Source organism: Hippocampus bargibanti, linkage group LG02 (assembly GCF_051943395.1).
Source record: "Hippocampus bargibanti isolate YZ-2025 linkage group LG02, ASM5194339v1, whole genome shotgun sequence".
NCBI classification, from domain to species: domain Eukaryota; kingdom Metazoa; phylum Chordata; class Actinopteri; order Syngnathiformes; family Syngnathidae; genus Hippocampus; species Hippocampus bargibanti.
In genome coordinates this window covers 5,927,415-5,942,500 of record NC_142735.1, presented here as the reverse complement: position 1 = coordinate 5,942,500, position 15,086 = coordinate 5,927,415, and the positions used below count along the sequence as shown (strand labels likewise).

At 41.6% G+C, this 15,086-nt stretch overlaps 1 protein-coding gene across 7 annotated transcripts in view; it reads right to left on the bottom strand.

Annotated features, from left to right (window-relative positions):
* The window catches only part of diaph2 (diaphanous related formin 2), a 371,573-nt gene that overhangs the window by 81,275 nt on the left and 275,212 nt on the right, over window positions 1–15,086 (bottom strand). For all 7 annotated transcript variants that reach the window (XM_089022057.1, XM_089022075.1, XM_089022097.1 and 4 more), the window contains 2 exons: window positions 8,913–9,077; window positions 116–251 (listed from right to left, as the gene is read on the bottom strand). In XM_089022057.1, the coding sequence (XP_088878183.1) occupies window positions 116–251; window positions 8,913–9,077 (301 nt within the window). The remainder of the gene's footprint in view (window positions 1–115; window positions 252–8,912; window positions 9,078–15,086) is intronic.

Below are 15,086 nucleotides of genomic sequence, written 5' to 3'. Positions count from 1 at the left end.
TGACCTACATCACTTGGAATGCAAGACTCCACACAAGCCATCATTCGCACCCTTTTCGCTTTGCTTCCAAACTCCCAGCGCGCCTCGCCAGCATCTTTGTAGAGAAGTGACGCACCTTTGTTCATGTCAATCAGCTTCTTCTTCTTCTGCTGGCGCTCCTGCTTCTCGCGCTCTGCTTTTTCCTTTGCTAGCCTGGCTCTCTTGATCTTCTCCTCCATCTCTCTCTTTTTGTGGTTCTCCTTCACGGCTTCCTGATGAGGAAATGTAGACACACACACACACGCACAGATGTTGACTTCTGATTTCTGCTACCCCTATAAGCGCCGTTTTCATAAACTGCAACACGCCATCATTCGAAAATGTGTATTCCGAGAAGGATTGAAGATCAGCTGCCAGAATCAACAGTAAATCATTGCAAATGTATGAGCATTTTTCGTTGGGAGCGGTGTGGTTGGATACAAGGTTATAAAGCCTATGAGGCATCTGCTCTACTTTACATATTGACATAGATGGAGGATAGCCGATACACTGTCAACAATAAATGAAAACTGGGGCAGTTTTAAAGGGCTATTTTTGTCATTGCATTGGTTAATAAAACCACAAGGTGAGCCACACAGCCAAACATTTCCTGGATATTATTGAATCTAGATTTAAATATAATATTATTCTGTCTGGATTTTTTTCCCACGGAAAAAGTATGTAAACGATTAAGTGAAATTTGATGAATGAAATGAATTGTTTCAAAGTGTCATACATTATTAATGCCACCCCATATAACATAATTGAACAGTATTTTTAATGTTACCAAGAAGGATAAATGAAAACATACATACATAAATACTACAGTGGTTGCAGAAGTTTTGTTTTTTTTTCTGAATCAACCAAGCACTTTTCACTCATATGAAATGTGAGTCACCGCACACCTACCACCTTCAGAAGCGTTTGTCATTTCCCTCACTTCAATTTGTTCTTGGAGGCTTTTCTTACTTTTGCTTTCTAGCAGAAGCCTCAAAACTTACTGGGGATCATTGACTGCTGCTTTGAACTCTTTACGAGTCTCTCCATGTAGCACTGTATAAGGATATAAGGCCACGAGTCCAACTCAAGAAAAACAATCGTAAAACATGATGATATTGAGCGCATGTTTCACTTTAGGTTTGGTGTTCTTTTAGTAACAAACTTTCTCTAGCCCAAAATGTTTGGGGTTTCATTGAAACTAAATATAAATAAATAAAGAAATACCTATCCATCAAACCAAAAAAGAAAGAAAGTGATCAACAGTAACAAGTTTCCCATATTTTTGAGTTATAATCGTGAACTATCTATGTGGTGTCATGTATTAGCTATCTAGCGGGCTAGATAGCTATCTATTAGCTATGTAGCGATCTAGCTAGCTACCTAACTTATCCTGTGACTGTAAAGTAACATTAAGAGTTTTGAAAGGCGCTTATAAATTACATGTTATTGTTATTCTGATTAGATATGAGTAGATATTAGCTACCTAGCTAGCTTTCTATCTATTTGAGTTACTTCCGGGTTGAGTGAACGCTGGCACGTGTGGCCGCCGCTGCTCACCCACTTCTAAACTTATCCTGTGACTGTAAAGTGACATTGAGAGTTTTTTGAAAGGCGCTTATAAATGAAATTATTATTATTATTATTATTATTATTATTATTATTATTATTATTATTATTATTATTATTATTATTTATTATTATTATATTAAACACAGGAGAAAACACTCAGCAGAAGAAAATTACCAAGTGCTGGATATTATTGAAATATAGTCAGATATTTACAAACAACGTTGCCATTTTAGAGGTAGTTAAAAAAACACCTCATTTTAACAATCATTTTTATTGGGAGGTGTGCAATGACTCCCATTTTCATTTGAGAGCCCTCAAAGGCAGTCAGCAGATGGTTGTGACAGGGAAACAAAATGACATGAAATCCACCATCTATGTAGGAGCCTGACGATTGCAACATAACCTGCAACATAAATCACCCCTGCATGCTCTGCCACCAAGTTAAATTAAATCTAAGAAATATTATTGCTTTCATGTTCCCATATTTACAGCCGTTGACTTATGTTTACTCATTGATGACAGTGTAAACCACAGGTGTCAAAGTCAAGGCCCGCGGGCCAAATCCGGTCCGCCACATCATTTTTTTCATCCAGCGAAAGCAAATCAAACTTGTTAAATTCCATGATGATCGCTAAAATCTGAGCCAAAAATTCTTATTTTTGGATGTCAACCACAATAAAAGTCATTATTCTTGACTTCAGATTTGAAAACGAGTTGTTCATTAATTTGCTGTGTGCTCTATATGTAATATTTGAAGGGATTTAAACATTCTAATGGGTTTCCCAAATTCATAACGGCCCTCGAGAGGAAACCATAACTACAATGTGGCCCGCAGCAAAAAATGACTTTGACACCCCTGGTGTAAACTGTTCCCTTCAAGAAATACCACAGTTAAATGTGTTATGATTTGAACAAAAATATTGCAGCACATGGCACATTTTAAGGGCTATGATGTATTAACTAAACTATGGAAAAAATATAGCTACACATGTCATAATGCAGTGCGCCATGCCACAGTGTGGGAAAAGAAAATAAAGTGAAGCAGCTGTTGCAGAGCGTCAAGCCGTGTCGCTGCAGTAGGAAGAAGATATCTTCCCGCTGCTCCTTCGTGACCAGCCCAAATGTCAGGAAGGAGTCACAGGCAGCTAGATAATCAACAGGAGCAATTCAGCCTTTACAAATGTGTCAGTTTGTTCTTCTGCCAACATCGAGCAAGATGCAACTGTGTGACCTTTGGAGACAAACAAGATGTGTTTGCTTCTCATCATGGAGCGAGCTGGTGCAGACCGAGACCACACCTATCGCCGCTACCAGACGTCCATGCGGATTTTATGTGACAGCTCTTACATAAGATGCAATATGATGAGATCAAACCCACAAATCTGCCTTCACAAAGACAAGAATGCTCAAACTTGATGGTCAGAAATTACTTTTCCATTACATGATTTTTATTATTGCATTTGTAGTTTGCATTGAATAGAGAGCTCTTGCTATCGAACAATGGCAGCCGCAGTGAAAGTGTTCTTGAGATTTTGTGTTAGGTAGGTAGGTGCCAGACAAACCCCAAAATTTTGTAGCCCAATGCTTCCCGACAAGTCTTTTCCTCGCTTGCATTTTCACATGCTGTCTTTCGTTTGTATGTCTAAAGAGCCTTGTTGAAGTTCACCAAATACACCCAACACGTCTGCCACTAATTTTTGATGGACACAGTACCACATGCAAAACGGTTACCAGGATTTGCACACCGTGCTTTTGTTTATTCTTACAGGGTGATTTCATTTTTCTTTCAACACTGTCTTTTGGGAAGGAACAGGTAAAATGGCATTATCTAGTCTGAATGTAACGGACATATTTTTTAGGCCTACTGTAAATGTGTAAAGTTAATCTTTCTTTTTCAATTTACTCCTTTTTTTGGAGGGGGTGGTAGCATTTCCTGTAGATTCTAATGACAACCCAATATTTTCACTGATGTAATGTCTGATGACACTTGCCCAACTTCGCTTGGAACTCACACCCAGCATTGTCCTGCTGCGTGCATGTGTCAGCAGCTAAAACGTGTGAATTATATATATATATATTGATTAAGAATTTCCACTAATTAATGTAGCACTGGAAATATTTACAGCTCTAACTCCGGAATTCATTTTTGAGATGATGAAAAATAAAGGTGCCTTTTGATATACCAATGAGTTTAGCATTTAATACTAAACATGTGTATTGTATATTATACATGTATCTGTATATAGTTGTGACATATATTTCCATATAATATTACACCTGTATCTATACATTTTATCATATATCTTGTCTGTATCTAGTCATATATATTTGCACATATCACTAAATATATTGTCGAATATAAATTATATATATGACATATGATTGTGGTTATTTATAAATACAAAGCTACATATATTTTTTACTATATAAATGCTTTTATTACAAGTTATTTTTAATGGATTGCAATGCAGTATGTGAAAAGCTGCAATCATTTGTATATTTTGCAATATATTAATAATAATAATAACACATTTAATTTAATTAATGTACATTTCTCCACTGCGAGACTAATAAAGGCTAATCCAATCCTATGTAAGCGCCTTTCAAAACTCTCACGGACACTTTACAGTCACAGGATTTTTTTTTTTGTGCAGGTGAGCAGCGGCAGGCATTCGCTCCAGCATTCACTCTACCCGGAAGTAACACAGCAGCAAAGTTATGAAATAATATATTATGACAAATATATGTATTGACAATATATAATACATGAATTAAAAATATGAACTATATTGAGAAATGACATTGATGACAATATATGAAATACATTACAATATATAACAGTTAATATATTGGAAATTATATTTTCGTTTCGTAAGGGATGGATTGCAATGGAAAAAAATAGCGTGAAATGAGTGGTTCATCATGCTTGTCAACAGGACACACACACACAGACACGCGTGCGCACACACACACACACACACACGCGCACACACGCACACACACACGCACACACACACACACACGCACATACCCACACCCACACACACACACGCACACACACACACCCACACACATACACACAAAGACACACAATCAACTGAGTGTAGTTTATTGACACTGTGATATATCAGTGAATACATGTGTGTGCAGAGTTCAAATAGGCTCAGCTGTAAACTTTTTTTATGAGTGAATTAAAGTGTCTTTGAAATGATAGAGGTAGCTGCAGTTAACTACCCGGTTTTGTTTTGTTTTTCCCTGATAGGAAAAAGAAGGATTCAATTCGGGTAAGCCATTCACGTCTCATGTGGAAGACACCTGTGGTGATAGATGTGAGCATAGATTCTGTTTGACGGGCCCCACCTTTTGAGAAAATATGGTGGTCATGATGCATACAGCCCATTTAGTGTACAGCATACGATGGACAAGTGGATACAGTAATATATATGCAGATAGATATGCAGATCAGAAATAGCTAATTTCTCCCCGATTTACATTATCTACAAAGCATTGTGATGTGGCTGCAACACCACATTGCCCAAATTAAAATCGACAACAGAAAACGATTCATATATTATGCAGATTACATCCGAAAAAAAATGCAAATACTGTCGGCAAAAGTGATCTAAAGCCAACAACTAATTGCGACTGTAAACATGATTATGCAACGCAGCGACATGACGAAATGGAACCCTTAATTACCATAGCAGCAGTGACCATACGGACTGATATTTTCCCCTGTAACGGTCCCTTTGATGTTTTTTTTTTATTTTATGTTGAGAATCTTGGCATCACTATACAGTATGTTGTAGGGGGTGCAATACTGCGTGTACATAAATAATGAGAACAGTGGGTACTATATTTCATACCTGACTAAAATATAGTAATGGCACACATAGTCAAGTTTGGGTGCACTGATTTCAAAATCAAAAATATGTACCATATTTGCCGGTATATAAGGCGCACACACACACACACACACACACACACACACACACACACACACACACACACACACACACACACGCACACGCACACGCGCACACACACACACACACACACACACACACACACACACACACACACACACACACACACACACACACACAGAACAGTACAACTTACTTTATTATTCGTCCATTGGGGGTTGATCACCCAACTGCATTATGGGATGATCTCACCCCATAATGTCATCACTCTAGTTCATTTGAATTTTTACAAACTCGAAGGCGCCTGGTCTTTCAGCAAAAATGTGTTTATTAGCCATCTGTTTCTTATGCAGTGAGCCAAGATATGTTGTGCGTCTTCTGTTGTGTGTGTGCGTGTGTGTGTGTGTGTGTGTGTGTGTGTGTGTGTGTGCGTGTGTGTGTGTGTGTGTGTGTGTGTGCGTGTGTGTGTGTGTGTGTGTGTGTGTGTGTGTGTGTGTGTGTGTGTGTGTGTGTGTGTGTGTGTGTGTGTGTGTGTGTGTAAAATCTTATAGAGGTGATATACTGTATCACAGATGTGATGATGATAGGGTAGATATATTGAAATATGTTTGTGTTTATGTGTGTGTGTTTGTCTGCGGGTGCGTGTGTGTGTGTGTGTGTGTGTGTGTGTGTGTGTGTGTGTGAGCGCACACTAGGTCCATTGCATGCATGTCTGTGTAAGTGAAAACATCATCTTCAATGCAATGAGGTATATCATCACAATGTGTCATATTGGGAAAGAATATGTCAGCTTTCAAATGACTGGCTCAGCACGGAAAGGAGCATAAATTGGAGACATGAAACATAGAAATCATCATTCTAATCTGTGTGAGATGCTCAAACGCGCTACTTTGCAAACTCACTCTGGTTCTTTTGGACTTATTTGAAAGTCATTCAATTAACAAGAAAGGCTGTTTACTCATCCCAGCCCATCTGCTGTGCTTTGATAACTCATTAATGGAAAAAAAAATCCTCATCCCCAATGCTCCTGGTCAGGATTACTCATGCAGACCTCACCACTGCAATTCGCTCGCTTCCTGAATATGGCAGACACATTAAATGAACAAATTTGTGTGTGGGTGTGCGCACACACACAAAATAAATAATTCTCTGGCCGCACAGCGAAGGATGACGGCAACATGAAACAGCAGGAAAATCAAGTTAATAGAGTCTATTATTGGTTACATTCGCTTTTATGAGGACTACAGTGTCAATGCTGGAATGACTCATGCCCATCAGGAGCAATTTTGAACGACTGTCAGAACCTATTGGGAATGTTTTATCCCAGGAGTCCACTTTTGGCATTCACGCTTTTGATTTTCACCTTTTGCAGGAGAAAAATATATTCAGATTCAAAAAGCATTCTGGTAGGGTGAGCCACTCGATCGGCAGTCTGTCAATCAGGATTTGGCTTGACGATGGAACGAGATGATTTCAAAAACAGCTTCGCGCACAAACAAAATACAAAAATGTCTTTTCGGAACCAAGAAGGATGGTAGGAGAGATCAGGCTTTTTGTCATTTCCAAAGAAAAGCCTGAATAAAATTGAGCAAAAGGCGACTGCTCCAGGGCAGTCACCATTATGTTCACTCCCCCCTCATATCGTTTATGACTGCAGCATGTCACGTGCCATAAATAATTGTTAGGATAAAACACATTTATTCTTTCTGTTTTATTTCATAAATAAATGGTGCCCATTTTTATAACTTGACCTAATTTTTTTACAGAAACATTTTTACTCGTTTTTTTGTATTTTAACTATTCAATAAAATTATGTACATTTTTTACATTACATTTAATGATTCATTTGTTTTATTTCATCATTTAAATGTGTCTATATCCATCCTGGAGAAGGGCCCAGCCCGTCCCGGAAGGCAAACTACGCCCTAAACCGGTTGCCTGTCAGTCAAAGGAGACAAATAAGAGACAAATGACGATTCACACCCGTATCCACACCGTCACTGAGTGGGAACTCATCCCATAGCACCCACACACAAGTATACCAAGTGCACCACTGCATCATCAGTGACTTTGTCAGAGAGAGAGGAGAGGCTGATGAAAACTGTTGTTGTAACTTGTTTTTTTGTTCTTCTAAAATAAATCCATTACCTTATGAGCAACATGTTGCCCCTATTTTAGTCACACTGTAACCTTCCCAGCCCCCATTCACCCCCTCCACACATAGCAGGGAAGTTGAAATCAGTAATAAAATATTCATATGCAGCTATTTGCTTGAGAGAATAATTTATTTTCTTGGGTGGATGCCTCTTTTAGAGACGTGCAACACGGGAAACCTGGAGGGAGCAGAGTGTTGTGTGCAGTTACACTTTGATGGTGGAGAGGGGAATTGGAGGAGGGCGGGAAGATGAAAAGTTGGTCTCAGATGGGGATCAGAGCGAACAAAGGAGACTGATTCAGACAAGACGACCTTGGTGTTCTTAGTGGGGAGTAAAGACAGCATGGGAGATTGCCTTGTGGACGCCATTGCTTCCTTCCAGACAATTTTGGGAGGCTGCCAATGGCATTGAGGAGATCAAATATTAGTTTAATCTACTCATCAGCCAAGGGAGTCATTATTGTGCTTTCTCTTGTTGTTATTGCTCTGCAATGATGTACTATTTACCTTAGTACAACAAAATATTTTCCTCCTGCACTGCCTATTATTTATTTGAATCCCAGTGCCTCATGTTGTACATTGAAAACACAGGTATTTGTTTTCATATTTATTATTACTCTTTGGTGTTGCTGCTGCAATAACCTGAATTTCCCCCATTGTGAGAAGAATAAAAGCTTACTCTTTCGCTGCAAAGAGAGGCCAGTCGGCGTTTAGTGACTAAAACAGATAGAATAGGACAATTTCTGGAAGAATCTTTGATGCTCTTCATTATGGTTAATGTCAAATAAAAGGCAATAATAACACTAACACAAAGACGTGACGTGAAGAAACTGTTTTAAAATGTGCCATATTCAAAGAACATGCTCATATTCTTCAATTCATCTGATTATTTATATGCTACGGTGGTCGTGCAACATAGCCTTTGAAGTCTGTCAGAGCTATACCATTTTCCACTACCTACTTGCGCTACTGCTTGAATTTTATGGGAAAAATTGGTTAAAGGTGTGGAGTGTTGGTTGGAATCTGTGAGTTTGCACATGCACCCAAAGTTCTTGTTGCCATGTGGCTGGAAAACAATACATTTGGAAGATTGTTTTACAAATAAAATATCAAAAGAATACACTGAGGTAATGTATCATCATCATAAGCATAATATAATGATTAAACAATGCCTTCTATCAAATACTGTTTTCATGTACTGAGGAAGGAAAGTTGTCAAAAATTTTGATATATTGTTTACTCACCAAAAAGAGTGTCCGGAAGTTGGACAGGTCTCCGAAGAAGTCCTCCACGCTGAGGACTTGAGGGTCGAAGGCAAAATAACTACCCGTGTTCTCGTAGAGCTTCTGCATGTTCTTGTGCATGATGGACAGCTTCTCGTACTGCTCCCGCGCATGCTTGCAGAAGCCGTGAGAGGGACATGGTTAAGGAAAAAAAAAGGCACAATGTGGACTTGACTGCCGCCAAACTCACTTAAATAAAAGTGAGTGTTACGATAGTTGGACATTAAATGCTGCATAAGTAAAAACAAGCTTACATTTTTTTTTTTATGTAAATCCTCAAACCATCCCACATGAAACTCTTACTATTACAACACAACACATATCAGCTAAGCAGTCAACGGCTAAGCAGCTATCACGAGAAGTGAATATCATTTGATGGCATGAGTAAAAAAAAGTTATGCTTCTCAGTCATTTACAGAATTGTTGGTTATCATCTGCAATTATCAAGACACAAACATATGCATGACAAAAGCAGTAAATGCTGGAGTCTCTTCTACTGTGAATGCATCTGCCCCAAGGTAAATGCAGTCGCTAAAAGCCACAAAACAGCTTATTCAAATAATGACTTCTGAGACAACTGTGTTAAACAATATGTGGCATGTTTCACACCAAACTGTTTCTTGAGTTCTAAATCGCGATATATTCCAGTAGAACGAGTATGACATGGCTACCATCAATTTGAAGTGTGTGTGTGTGTGTGTGTGTGTGTCAAGGTCAGCAGCGAGTCAGTGTAACTGCGTCAAGGTCAGCAGCGATTGGGCGTATAAAAAACAAAGACACTCGAACATTATAACAATCACCCTTCCATCATACTTTGCAGTCAATGGCATAGCGAGCTAATAGCCGCAGCATTGCGCCATTGGTAAGGGTGTGTTGCAGTCAGCGGCAAGACACACACGGCAGCAGCAGGAGCTTATTGGAGTCATTGTTCTATTGTTTCTCCCAACAACAGCAGGGTCAGGTTGTTTTGAACCCGGCCGCTCATGACGCACTGTGTAATTTACTGAACAGGCGCACCACTTTTCTCCTGGTGAACGGCTATTGACAGCCAACATCAGTTAAGCATTATCGCAGCAGCCACCTGACCTCGGTGAGACTCGTGCTTGGACACTGGGAACGTCTGTGTAAGCTCTCAGTCGTACAGGAGTGGTCCATCGAGGAAAAGGATTTTTCAAAAAAAGTACAGATGACGGCTGAAGAAACCTTTTTATCGATCTCAAAGTGAACGGCCGCAAACAGTAGAGGGAAGGCTCAAAGATCATCACTATGATCAGGTACGAATGTAGATCTGATAAAAGTATCATGGCAATGTAATTATTCATTCGATGCAACCTACGGACGTAATCAAAATGTCCCTGCTACACGTGGGGCTACGGTGTTCAAAGTAACAGCAGTGTTAAAACACACTTGGTCTGCATGAGCAATGGAAAGGCCAGAGCCGAAATTCAAAGCTAAAACCGAAGAAGTGTGAGGCACTCTTGCTAAAAACAAGCCCCCGCGCGACAGATTCATTATTCCATTCCACAAAATGGAAGATTCTGATCATCCGTGAATTCAATCCACTCTTTTTGAGAAGTGCTTCACATCTGTATTGCATTGGCAACTTGACAAGTGCTATTGCAGCCCGGGACCTTTGCGCTGCACTCGACTGCTATTATTTTGAGCAATGTACGTCATTGATGATGTTGTGGTGTCCAGGGCCTGAATTCCTTGCAGCATGGGTTAGATTTGCATCCGGTGAGGGAGTGAGTCTGAGTGTACTATTTTCGTGCCCAATGCAAGTACAGCCCAAAGTACAGTCTAACTGTGTACATTTGCGTTTTTGGCATTTTCATTGATAGGGGATGATACAAAGGGGTATTTGTGACATTGTGGGAGTGAACACAACAGGCTTGTTTCCCAACAAACGGAAGAAGCCTCCTGAAATGTACTGCAATTGCAGTGTACGTTGTGTAGCATTGCAGAAGCAGAAATTACTTCATTAAAAAGCAGCTGCAAGCAAAGCTCCACAAGTCACAGATGTTAAGTGGAAACGTGGAGAACGCTTTCCAAACAGATCCGCCAGGATTTTTTGTCGAACATTACATGATCACATACAGTAGTAGCCGACCTTGCATTTTATGCATGGAAACACAAACCTACGCAATATGAATTATGGTAATTATCAGCATGTGTTTGGATGACTTTTGACCAGAATGGTGAGGTTACAGTCATCTTGACCATGTATCACTTCATGAAGTAAATGAGTTGAGTCCCATGTGTTTTTAAATATTTTACAAAACTCATTCACAAATGTGCCTGTGTTATATCTGAGGACTTAAATGAGCTTTGTGATGTATGTTACATTCGTTTTCATGCATAAAAGGGGAGTGCAGGTTGCCTGGATTATATCTTGCAAACCACCCTAGCACAGGATGGTACATTCCAGGTGAGTGAAAAGTACCCCTGCTTCTCCGGACATGATTTATCATCCCTGCTTCTATCAGGCACTTTTCTTTCTTTCTTGGTACACCTCCCTTGACCTTCATTTGAAAGCTTTCTAGATCAAGCAAACAGACAGTGAAGGGCAGCATGACGGAATTCCTTGGGGAGAAAAAAAACAACAAAAAAGGTTAATGGTTGCAAAAAGTACATAAGGGATTTTCTGGATTTGCTCATGCATTCCAACACGCAGATACTCACATTTACGGAGTGGTATGACAGCAACTATGCGAAAATTGCCAAAAATTAAAATGTCCCGTGTATAAATATTATGTGGGTCTCACTTGACTGTCCGGAGTCAATTTGTTGTATGGTCAATGTAGAAATAAAGATTTAGTGGCATGTCCAAATTTGACTGTTTAATCTCATACGTTGACATGCACTAAGTTAGTTAGTAAACATTGATTAAGGCAATTCACAACATCAATACATCCAAGTCCAATGTACGTTTTCAATTTCAAACACCAATTGGAGCGCTCTTTGGAAGCAGCCACCTCTCTGGCTTCTGTTACCTACATGAATTAGTGATTTTTTTAGTGCCATATAAAAAAAGAAAGAATAAAAAACATTGGGGCCAGATGCCTCTGAAATAAATCTCGTCAACCTAGTTGCATTAATGTTTATTTAATGTTTTTGCTGCGTGCTGGCTGGGCCCCCTATCCATCGTGCTGCACTAAGCCTGCTTAAAGCATGGCTGCTCCCTTTAGCCTTACGCCGACTGCCAAACAGCCCCTGTGGGCCAAATTACATCGAGGCTACCCACTGACAGAGAATGGCCGAACGACACAGGTGCACGTGAAATTGGTGAGCGGATGCGGAGAGACGAGCGAAAGGGTGAGAAATTTCAGGTGACTCAAGCAGCAGTGGTGATTCAAGATAAAGGAAGACAAAGGGAGCCATTTCATTAATACAGTGTGGTTAGCCTCACATAGATTCAGATAGGATTTGCCATGTGCTCGTGTTTGTGGGACAAGGAGAGCGAGCTCTGCAGGGCAGGCAGAAAAGAGGCTGACAGCGTCCAGCGTGGGGAGCACAGCGTTGACACTGGAGCTGTCACAAGTTATTAGGCAAACGGCCACATTCCGGAATTTGGGTTGTGACCTGATGTTGAAGTGAACGGAAAGAGGATGCTGCTGTTCCCAATGCTCTATGCACTGGAATTCGTGTTTCAAGGCTGCATAGCCTACTTTGTTATGCATATAACTACCAGTAAGCATAATTGTACATCCTTCATCAAAATATGTATTGAAATTTGAACCAATACAACCTCATTATAAATCTTCCTGGTCATGAAAAACTACTTTTTTTTTTTTTTTTTTCAGTGAAACAAGCAATTTCAGCCTATTACTGCAGTTACATTATACTGGAACATAGCTAATATAAGCAGCTCTTTTATTTTTATGAGGTTCAATTAAACATTGCCTGTCTGATTTTGCATGAAGTTTTACGTGTTGTAGCGAGATATACAGTTTTTTTTTAAATATAAAGGCACAACAAAACTGGTTTATTTATGTAGTGCATTTCACCCATAAATGTGCTTTACATAAATTAAAAAAAAATACTTCACTTAATATGATTTATTTGTCAAGGTTTAATTACATTTGATTGAAAAATAATATCCATTAGAATGTTACAACCTTACGAGAATGCAACTGTGTCACTACTATTGAAATTATAAATGTGTTCAAAATGTTCGAAAATGAGCTGTTCAACTCAATTTTGACATTCAAATATTGTTTTGAATGTCAAAATTTTGCCCCTCCATGAGTGGTCACCTTACCGTGGTGGAGGGGTTTGTGTGTCCCAATGATCCTAGGAGTTAGGTTGTCTGGGGCTTCATGCCCCTGGTAGGGTCACCCATGGCAAACAGGTCCTGGGTGAGGGACCAGACAAAGTATGACTCAGAAGACCCCATATGATGAAAAAGACAAATGGGATTGGTTTTCCCTTGCCCGGACGCGGGTCACCGGGGCCTCTCTCTGGAGCCGGGCCTGGAGATGGGGCTCGTTGGCGAGCGCCTGGTGGCCGGGCCTACACCCATGGGGCCCGGTCGGGCTCAGCCCGAAGAGGAAACGTGGGTCCCCCTTCTCAAGGGCTCACCACCCATGGGAGGGGCCAGAGGGGTCGGGTGCAATGTGAGCTGGGCAGCAGCCAAAGGCGGGGACCCTGGCGGTCCGACCCTCGACTGCAGAAGCTAGCTCTGGGGACGTGGAATGTCACCTCTCTTACAGGCAAGGAGCCTGAGCTGGTGCACGAGGTTGAAAAGTTCCGACTAGACATAGTTGGGCTTGCCTCCACACACAGCCTTGGTTCCGGTACCAGCCCTCTCGAGAGGGGTTGGACTCTCTTCCACTCTGGAGTTGCCCACGGTGAGAGGCGTAGAGCAGGTGTTGGCATACTTATTGCCCCCCGACTCACCGCCTGTACATTGGGATTCACCCCAGTAGACGAAAGGGTTGCTTCCCTCCGCCTTCAGGTGGGGGGACGGGTTCTGACTGTTGTCTGTGCATATGCACCAAACAGAAGTTCAGTGTACCCATCCTTTTTGGAGACCTTAGGTGGTGTGCTGGAGAGCGCTCCCCCTGGGGACTCCCTTGTTCTGCTGGGCGATTTCAATGCTCATGTGGGCAATGACAGTGGGACCTGGAAGGGCGTGATTGGGAGGAATCCCCCCCCCCCCCGATCAGAACAGGAGTGGTATTTTGTTATTGGACTTCTGTGCTCAACACGGATTGTCTATAACAAACACTTTATTCAAACATAGGGGTATCCATATGTGCACGTGGCACCAGGACACCCTTGGTCGCAGTTCGATGATTGACTTTGTACTTGTATCATCGGATTTGCGGCCTCATGTTTTGGACACTCGAGTGAAGAGAGGGGCGGAGCTGTCAACTGATCACCACCTGGTGGTGAGTAGGCTCCGTTGGCGGGGGAAGATGCCAGTCCGACCTGGAAGACCCAAACGTGTTGTGAGGGTTTGGTGGGAACGTCTGGCAGAATCCCCTGTCAGAAAGAGTTTCAACTCCCACCTCCGGCAGAACTATACACATGTCCCGGGGGAGGTGGGGGACATTGAGTCCGAATGGACCATGTTCCAGACCTCCCTTGCTGAGGCGGCAAATCAGAGTTGCGGCCGTAAGGTGGTTGGTGCCTGTTGTGGCGGCAATCCCCGTACTCGCTGGTGGACACCAGTAGTAAGGGATGCCGTAAAGCTGAAGAAGGAGTCCTAACGGGCTTATATAGCCTGTGGGACTCCTGAGACAGCTGACACGTATCGACTAGCCAAGCGGAATGCAGCCTCGGTGGTCGCCGAGGCAAAGACACGGGCATGGGAAGAGTTCGGTGAGGCCATGGAAGCCGACTTCCGGACCGCTTCGAGGAAATTCTGGTCCACCATCCGGCGTCTCAGGAGGGGAAAGCAGTGCACCACTAACACTGTGTACAGTGAGAGTGGGGCGCTGCTGACTTCGACTTGAGACGTCGTGAACCGGTGGGCAGAGTACTTCGAAGACCTCCTCAACTCCACCAACACGCCTTCCTTGGAGGAAGCAGTGTCTGGGGACTCTGAGGTGGGCCCTCCGATCCTTGTGACTGAAGTCACCGAGGTGGTTAAAAAGCTCCTCGGTGGCAAGGCCCCGGGGGTGGATGAGA